Source organism: Ahaetulla prasina, chromosome 8 (assembly GCF_028640845.1).
Source record: "Ahaetulla prasina isolate Xishuangbanna chromosome 8, ASM2864084v1, whole genome shotgun sequence".
NCBI classification, from domain to species: domain Eukaryota; kingdom Metazoa; phylum Chordata; class Lepidosauria; order Squamata; family Colubridae; genus Ahaetulla; species Ahaetulla prasina.
In genome coordinates, this window is record NC_080546.1 from 46783299 (window position 1) to 46792535 (window position 9237).

Consider the following 9237-nt stretch of genomic DNA (forward strand, 5'->3'; position numbering starts at 1 on the left):
TACTGTGGTCATGTGATTGTAAGTTGCAATCTCCTCTGCCAGCTTTCTAGCAAAGTCAATAGGGAAGGTCAGTAAGGAAAGTTGCAACTTCTTTTGGTAAATATCCCCTTCCCACTTCACAAAAGCAACAGTGATTGTAGGCATTGACATCACAAAGCAATGCATTATATGATGTTCAGTATTATATATATTATACAGATATAATATCAAAAAGTGTTGCTTAGTGACAGAAATGTTGATCCCAATTGTTATTGTAACTTGAGAACTACCTGAATATTATATTTTTCTATTGAGTGGCTTAGAAATTGGTTGGTTGGTTGGTTTAAATAAAGTAGCAGGTTGAAGACAACACAGACTTTCTCAGTGTAGACACAGCCAGATAAAATTGTAATATATATATATTTTTCATAGCACTATTCCTGTTATTGATTTTAAACTAGTAGATATGGATGGTTTGTGGCGCATGGATATATATTTTTTTCAATTCAAATAACAAAATGTTTAGAAGTCAAGATTTTGTGCTTTGTTTCTTCCAAACGTTAACTGATTTACAGTTAACTTATATTTTCTTATGCTGATTTTTAATAAGCTTACAAAGACATAAATTGGAATCTGAAATAAACATCCTTCCATGCTTACATTTTCACTCAATTATTTTTGTGGCCAGGACTGTAAATTATGTAATATAAACCACAATACAAAAATAGCACTTGCCTAAAGCCTAATTATTTAGTTAAGAAACACAGCAAAGAATTCAGCATTAAAGCTTTATTTTCAAGCTTTAGCTAGCACCTTTTATGGTCAGCATTAGCCCAGGCTGACTATGAGGAAAGATCTAAATGTTGTATTTATCATTCCCGTATGTGCTACACAGTTGTGCTGCATTTTCATTGGATTTTGTAGCAACTTCTTGCTTAAAATCTTGGCCTTCAATAGTCTTGGCATCTCTGTATGTGCAAGATAAGATAATCTCTAAATGTCATTGTACTATAAATAATGCAATATAGTTTTTAACAACATGCAATTTAGTATATACATTTCAGAACAATTTTTGCTTTGTATGGTATATGGCTAACAGAATGTTCTTTCATAAAAGAAAAATACTTTATTGTCCTATAACTAAACTGCAATTTTTAGCTTATACTTCTGTATTTTTAAAAAAGTACAACTTTTGAAAATTAGAAAGACTTTGTTCAGGCTCAAATCACTTGATCAGTTTATCCTTTTGTAATTACCAAGATCTGATCATAAGAGCAGTTATGATTGGGCAGGCTAAGTTAAGTCCTAAGTCATGTGATCCCTAATTTGTAATGTATGTATATGACACCAAAAAGCAGATATCAACTTTATATTATAGGTACAAAATAAGAATATTTAGGCAGGGAGAAAAAAAATCAGAAATTGAATATATTTCAATTCAATTCAATATAGACCCGTGCCAGTTTGGCTTCAGGCCTGGGTACAGCACAGAGACAGCTTTGGTCGCGTTGGTTGATGATCTCTGGAGGGCATGGGACAGAGGTTGTTCCTCTGTTCTTGTCCTTTTGGATCTGTCAGCGGTGTTTGATACCATCGACCATGGTATCTTGCTAAAACGGTTGGGGGGTTTGGGAATGGGAGGCACCATTTTATGGTGGTTCTCCTCCTACCTTTCTGACTGTTCGCAGACTGTGTTGACAGGGGGGCAGAGATCGACCGCTAGGCAACTCACTTGTGGGGTGCCGCAGGGGTCGATTCTCTCGCCTCTCCTGTTCAACATCTATATGAAGCCGCTGGGGGAGATCATACGTGGTTTCGGGGTGAGTTGTCAGCTGTACGCTGACGATACTCAGCTGTACATTTCCACCCCGAACCACCCCAACGAAGCCGTCGATGTGATGACTCAGTGTCTTGAGGCCGTTCGGGTCTGGATGGGACGAACAGACTCCGACTCAACCCATCCAAGACGGAGTGGCTGTGGATACCAGCGTCCCGGCACAGTCAACTAACCCCATTGTTGACTATGGGGGGCGAATCGTTAGCCCCCAGGGAATTGGTGCGCAATTTAGGCGTTCTCCTGGATGCACGGCTGTCTTTAGAAGACCATCTGATGGCCATCGCCAGGGGAGCTTTTCATCAGGTTCGCCTGATTTGCCAATTGCACCCTTTCCTGGATCAGGACTCGTTACGCACAGTCATTCACGCCCTTGTTACTTCCCGTCTGGATTACTGCATTGCTCTCTACATGGGGCTCCCCTTGAAGAGCACCCGGAGGCTCCAACTGGTACAGAATGCAGCCGCGCGGGGGATCGAGGGAGCACCTCGTAGCTCCCATGTAACACCTCTCCTGCGCAGGCTGCACTGGTTGCCGGTGGTCTTCCGGGTGCGCTTCAAGGTGCTGGTTATCACCTTTAAAGCGCTCCATGGCATGGGACCAGGATACTTACGGGACCGCCTACTGCCGCCAGTTACCTCCCATCGTCCGGTGTGTCCAGTCCGCTCTCACAGGAAGGGCCTCCTTAGGGTGCCGTCGGCCAGCCAATGTCGGCTGGCGGCCCCCAGGGGAAGAGCGTTCTCTGTGGGGGCTCCGGCTTTGTGGAACGATTTGCCGGTGGGACTCCGTCTTCTCCCTGATCTTCGGATCTTTAAGCGCGAGCTCAAGACCTTCTTTTTTCACCAAGCGGGGCTGGCCTGATTGATTTTAATATTGTGGGTTTTTAGTGGGCTTTTAAATAGGGGTTTTATTTTATTTTTGTAATTTTCTTAATTAATATTTTTAACTTACAGCGATCGAATTAGATTTTTAAACTGGATATTGTTTTTTAAATTTTTGGATTATTGGTGTTTTATCTGCTGTACACTGCCCTGAGTCTTCGGAGAAGGGCGGTATAAAAATTTGAAAAATAAATAAATAAATAAATATTCTCAGAGGTTTTTATATTTGTTTTATTTTAATTATTGAATATACTTTTTCTCATAACACTGATTTATGGATTGAAATATAAACCGAGTTGTGACATTTGAAGAAAGGAAAACCATTTAAATTAAACTTCCATTTGTTTATAGAAATCTGTCAGACAAAAGCAGTTGATTGTGGAACTAATCAGATGCAAATTCTGCTGGAGAAAACTTGGACTATATGAATGACAAGATATTTTAGCAGATGCCTTTTTTTCTTTTTCAGCTTATTCTTCCTGATTCAATGAAGGTACTTCCTGTCTACATGAATAGCCTTCTGAAAAGCTGTGTGCTGTTGGGCAAGTCAGAGATTCCCACGGATGAAAGAACTTTTCATAGACAGCTGGTCATGTCAATGGATGTTGCTAGCACCCAACTTTTATTCTATCCACAACTTTTGCCAATTGTAAGTGTTTTACTATCAGCAGATATTGGGCAATGTCACAGGGCAGTTGCTGCAAATATGGTAGGCTAGGGCACAAGGCTACCTCTAGCATAGTCTTGTGGATGCTAGTCAGTCCATCTGGTCTGAGTTAGTGGTTCTACCATTATAATTCCTTCAGCCCCCAGAGATTGTAAAAAGCCAATATAAGTAAGATAGCATCATGGCACTGATGAAGCAAAGTTCATGTTGGGCAACCACACTTTCCTCTGAATTAATTTGAAGCTATTGCCAATAGGCAAGTAGTTGGTAACCCTCCCACCCCCTACCAGTGGCAAAAACAGACAGACAGTAGTAAGTTGTGTAATATTGTCCAGTACTGTTGAGTAGAGAAAAATCAGAGCAATTTTTCCAATATGTTCCCTTGCATAAACCTGAAAATGATAATTGCAGATATATTTTCATCTAAAAATAAATTACTTTGCAAAATTTGTTAATCTTAAGAACATTGCACTCATTTTTGTGGCTAAAGCATTACTCTTTGTATATACCGCATAATTGCCAATGTAGGAATAGTCATCTGGCATTGTTGTCATAATGTGGAATTTGAAGATGCAGAAACTTTAGAAACACTGTCTCCTAAATTCATAGATGTACAGTCATCATTTCATTGATTCAGAATCTATGTATCCAAGCTTATTAGGAAAAGGAAAGTTCAGTTCAATGAATTATATTTGTCCTGACAGACAAAAAAGGAAGTATATATGTATGTATGTATGTATGTATGTATGTATGTATGTATGTATGTATATATATATATATATCAGAAAAGGTTAAATATAAATTAATAAATGTGTTAATTGTTCCATATCTTATGTTGATCTTAATCTGTTTATTTGAGTTCAGTCTGTGGGCTGCTGCTGATCTCAACCCTCAATCCTCCTTTGGTTGTGTCTCATTGCTCTGTCTCTCAATATCTTTCCTACATACCAGTACAAGACTGCCTATTCCAAGACTAATCACAGTATTAATTATGTGGTTTTTATGTGTACATGTGGCTTCAGGTTGCTGGCAACTATCTGGACAAGTCCATACAATGTAATTGGTATGCCATTGCCTGCTTCCTAGGGCTGAGAGATAGTAAGTGGCCTAAAGGCATCCAGCCAGCTCTATGTATAAGGCAGGATTAGAACTCATAGTTTCCCACTTTTGACCCTCGTGTTTTAAATCACTACATCAAATTTACTCTCATAGTTGTTTAGATTTTTTTTTTAAAAAAAACATGCAACGAATTTTAAGAACTTAAATTTTATCCCACAGCATTCCATGGATGTAAGTAAAGACACAATTCCTCCTGCTGTTCGCTGCTCAGAAGAACGTCTTTCTGAAACAGGAATATTCCTATTGGCAAATTCTCTACATATGTTTCTATGGCTTGGAGTCAGTGCCCCACCAGATTTTATCCAAGGGATATTTAATGTGCCTTCCTTTGCACACATCAACACCGAGGCTGTGAGTATAGTCTTATGTATTTGAGAAAGAGCAGTTGAATGCTTATTTTTTAATATGTACCCCGAAAATAAGACCTCCCTGGATAATAAGCCCAACCGGGCTTTTAAGTGCATGTGTTAAACTACTCCCCCCCAAAAATAAGACCTAGTGAAGGGGTGGGCATTCGAGAAGTTGGAATTAATTGATTGAACTCGTGAGAAGTGTTTTTTTTACGTTACAACTCGTTTCCCTGCACACAATGGCAAGAAACGCAATGGAGCTGGAAATCAGGTAAGATGGCAAGAGGAGCCCCATCTTGCTCCAGACACCCCAAAATAATAATAAGGCTGAGCGCTTATTTTGGGGTTCAAAATAAGGCCAAGCGCTTATTTTGGGGTTCAAAAAAATATAAGACAGGGTCTTATTTTCAGGGAAACACGGTACTTCATGCCTAGTTTTATCACCTGCTTACTGCAAGAGCTGCTGAAACATTCTAGACAAGGGGTCACCAACTTTTCGGACCTCAGGGACCACTAAATTCATAATTTTAAATCCTGCGGACCACTAATATGATCTGCCTAATGAGCAGCTGGGTTGGTGGGGCTAGATGGTCATGTGACTGAGTGGTCATGGCCAACTCGATGTCACTCATGTCGAGGGGTACCTCGCCAGCCTCTACTCACCCCTCCCACTTCTCACCTGCCTGCCTGGGCTCCTTAGGGCCCCAACAGGAAGCAGTTGTTGGAGTTAAGCAGCCACCACGAGAAAGAGTTGGCAAAACAGTTGGCTCAGTTCAAATTGGATCTGACCAAGAAGGAGGCTCAGTAGAAGCACCTCACTGAGGACTACAAGCATAGGCTTTCCAAGCAGAGGGACGACCTGAGGGAGTGCAAGGCCAGGTACAGGCGCCTGGAGGCTCAGCAGGCTGAGATGGTCAGCCAGTTCCAGGCCTTGATGCAGTCCCACTGGAACAAGGCCCTCCGGCTCTTTGCCACCAGCAGCACTTCCTTCCAGCCTTCGCCCAAGGCCCCGCACCAGGAGGCTGAAGCAGACCCCAAGTTGGAATTTCTGTCCCCCTCCGACCTGCACAAAAATACCCCAAATGGGGAGACTCTCTGAAGCAACACAAATGTTCATTGCATGTATCTGTCCCAGGGGCCGTAGTTTGAGGACCCCTGATTTAGTGCAATATAAAAAATGCAAATAATTTTTCTGTGGATCACCAAAATTTTCTCACGGACCACCAGTGGTCCATGGACCACCAGTTGGTGACCGCTGCTCTAGACAGTTAGCTAGTATCCAACCTCTGAATATTCCAGCAAAGGGAAGTATATCACTCCATAAGGATATTTATCTCACTGGTTGATATCTATTGTGAGGAAATTGCTTATAGCTAACATGAATTTCCTGTATATTTCAAACACTTGCATCCTAAGTAAAGGGAGCAAAGCCATTCAGTTCTGTGTGACTCTTTAGATATCTAAAGACTGTTATCATATCTTCTCTTAGCCTTCTTATCTGCATGATAAATAACCCTTTAACAATGCTCATAGGACTTGGTTTCCAGTTGGTAGCCTTCCACTGAACTTGCTTCTGTTTGTTAACATGTCTTATATTTGCCTTTTTATCTGGCATGGCACATTGATCTAAAAATGCCTTTATTAATGGCTGTGTCAAATTGTATGTGAATATTGTCCTATTAACTAATAGGTCCTAGATTGCCTCCAGAATAGCAATTTTCATGTGTGCTAATTCTGTATGTGTATTTATTCATTACATGTAGTCACGTCTTCCAGAACTGGATAATCCCTACTCTTCAAAACTGAGGTCCATAATAGATCAGCTCCAAAGCAGAACACCTTATTCCATGAAGGTAAAAGATTACTTTAAAAGTTAACTCTTATGATTGCCTAATTCCCTCCTTTGAAAACATTTTAATAACCTTAACATTTTTGCTCTTTAATTAAGCTGAGAAATAAGACTCAAAGCAGCATTTGTACATTTCGTTCATTCTTAAACTATTTTTTTAAGATTCTGATTGTGAAGCAACGAGAGCAAACAGAGATGGTTTTCAAGCAGTTTTTGATTGAAGACAAGAACATCTACGGAGGAGCTTCTTATGTGGACTTCTTATGTTGCGTTCATAAAGAAATATGTCAGCTTCTCAACTAATGGATTTTGATGTTTGTTCTTTGTGCATTTGTTCGGAACCTATTCAAGAACGGCCAACCACCATCACAAGGTGCTTTATATTGCTACCTTATTGTACAGTTTCTAATTTTGTAGATTAGTGCTTTGTTTCATAATAATGTAGCCATCTATAATTATGTAAACTAGGCAAATATTTGCTCAGGTATAACTCCTATGGGAGAGCCTTTATCCTTCTTTAAAAGGAAGTTTTCTAATGGCAAAGTTTGAAATCCTGGAATCTGTGTAAAACATGCAATTTTCATTTCACACATTTTAATAAACTGCAAATCATTAAGCCCTGTTATATATGAATTGTATTACTCATATAGTTTTTGATCCTTTTTACTGTACATTTTGACCTAATAACTTTTTTTTCTCCTAGCTTACATTTAATTTAATGTTCTTTTGCTTTTTATTATTTTGTGTGCTGTGGTATGGTGACATAGTTCAAAATAGTGGACTATTCAGCCCCAGCAAAACATCCAAAGACTGGGGCCATGGAAATTGTGGCTCTCCACTGGCCTATCTGTGCCTCCCAATCACCTGTTGATTTTGTAAATATTTTAAAAACAACTATTTCTTGGGTTAATAAGGGGAATGAGGAATGAAGTCATTTGGAGGGGCGGGATTTAATTCTTTTACATGCAATTTGTATTTAGGACAAAAAAAATATTTTTTTTTGTTGACCACGTCCAGATGCAATCTCAACATATTCACATGGCCTTTCCGCCAAAGATTTGTTTAACATACTCCAAACTCCCATTACTGTAAATGAGTCAAAACAACGAATTGTAACACTTTCTCTATGAGACAGTATTAAGGAATTTGGAATAGTTTTTAGGACAAAGCAAAATTTAATGCCTTGCAAAAAGCAAAGTAGCAATTGCTATTACTGGAATTTACCTAAAGGATAATTATTGCAGTAAATTAACATTTAAACTTTTAAACCTGTTCAACATATTAACTTCCCAGACCTGGAAAATGTTCTATTACTTGAAAGATGCTGTTGTTAACTTTATTCCTAAAATAAAAGTTCTTTATTTGACTAAATCCGCATGTTTATATATAACTCTTTGAACGGCTTTAGAATTATAAGACCATGTTTTTTTCAGGTTTTACACCGTCAGATTGGGAATCACATGATCTGGAGATTAATGGCTGGGCTCACATTTTATTAAGCCATTATATAGTTTGATTTACAATCATTTGTTTAATGACTGTTGGAAGTTATGACACTGAAAAGTGACTTACACTGTTTTTAGTTACACTTACACACCGCCATTGTAGCATTCCTCTGATCATGTGATCAAAATTCAGATGTTTGGCAATTGACATGTATTTATGACTGTTGCAGTGTCTGGGGGGTCATGTAATCTTTTGCAACTTTCTGACAAGCGTAATCAGTGGGGAAGCCAGAACCATGTAACAACTATGTTACTAACTTGATTCCCTTGGCAACTGTGGCAAGAAAGGTTGTAAAAGGGGCAAAACTCACATAACAGCTATCTTGCTTAGCAATGGAAATTTTCGGCTTAATTGTAGTCATCAGTCAAGGATTACCTGGTGGTGCCATATGTCCCTGATTGATTTTCAGCTTAATATTGGGTATCTATTAGGATGGGCTTTCAATCATGACTAAAATTCTGGCTTAAAAGGATTTTAATTTTTTTTAATCTATCTCACATCTAGGTTTGTGGTTTTGTATCATAAGTTTCTTGGACAACAAGCTATATAGCATTACAGTATAGTATCCATTTCAAAACAAAAGTACTTTACTTAAAAGTCCCGTTTTTTTTTTTAAAAAAACCTATGTTCTGTTAATAACGTTACTGAAATTGATCTGATTTACACATACATACATATGTCTGTCTCTGTGTTGTTTTTTTGCATTTTCTGTGGTTTTAGAATATTACTAATTATGAGACTAATATATATATTTGAGATTTCTCTTAATAGCACCAATTTTCTATTATTGAAACCTAAATTGCAATTTAAAGGGCCCTCTGTGGCTCAGACTGCTAAGATAGTCTGTTATTAACACAGCTGCTTGCAATTACTGCAGGTTCTAGTCCCACCAGGCCCAAGGTTGACTCAGCCTTCCATCCTTTATAAGGTAGGTAAAATGAGGACCAGATTGTTGGGGGCAATAAGTTGACTTTGTATATAAATATACAAATAGGATGAAAACTATTGCTTAACACAGTGTAAGCTGCCCTGAGTCTTCAGAGAAGAGCGGG

The 9237-nt window shown here is 38.8% G+C and overlaps 1 protein-coding gene across 3 annotated transcripts in view; it reads left to right on the top strand.

Annotated features, from left to right (window-relative positions):
• SEC24D (SEC24 homolog D, COPII coat complex component) overlaps window positions 1-8044 on the top strand; it is an 82271-nt gene extending 74227 nt beyond the window's left edge. For all 3 annotated transcript variants that reach the window (XM_058192778.1, XM_058192780.1, XM_058192779.1), the window contains exons 20-23: window positions 3164-3343; window positions 4640-4831; window positions 6594-6683; window positions 6842-8044. In XM_058192778.1, coding sequence (XP_058048761.1) covers window positions 3164-3343; window positions 4640-4831; window positions 6594-6683; window positions 6842-6982 — 603 coding nt within the window. In that variant the 3' untranslated portion in view covers window positions 6983-8044. The remainder of the gene's footprint in view (window positions 1-3163; window positions 3344-4639; window positions 4832-6593; window positions 6684-6841) is intronic.
• The last annotated feature ends 1193 nt before the right edge of the window (window positions 8045-9237 follow it).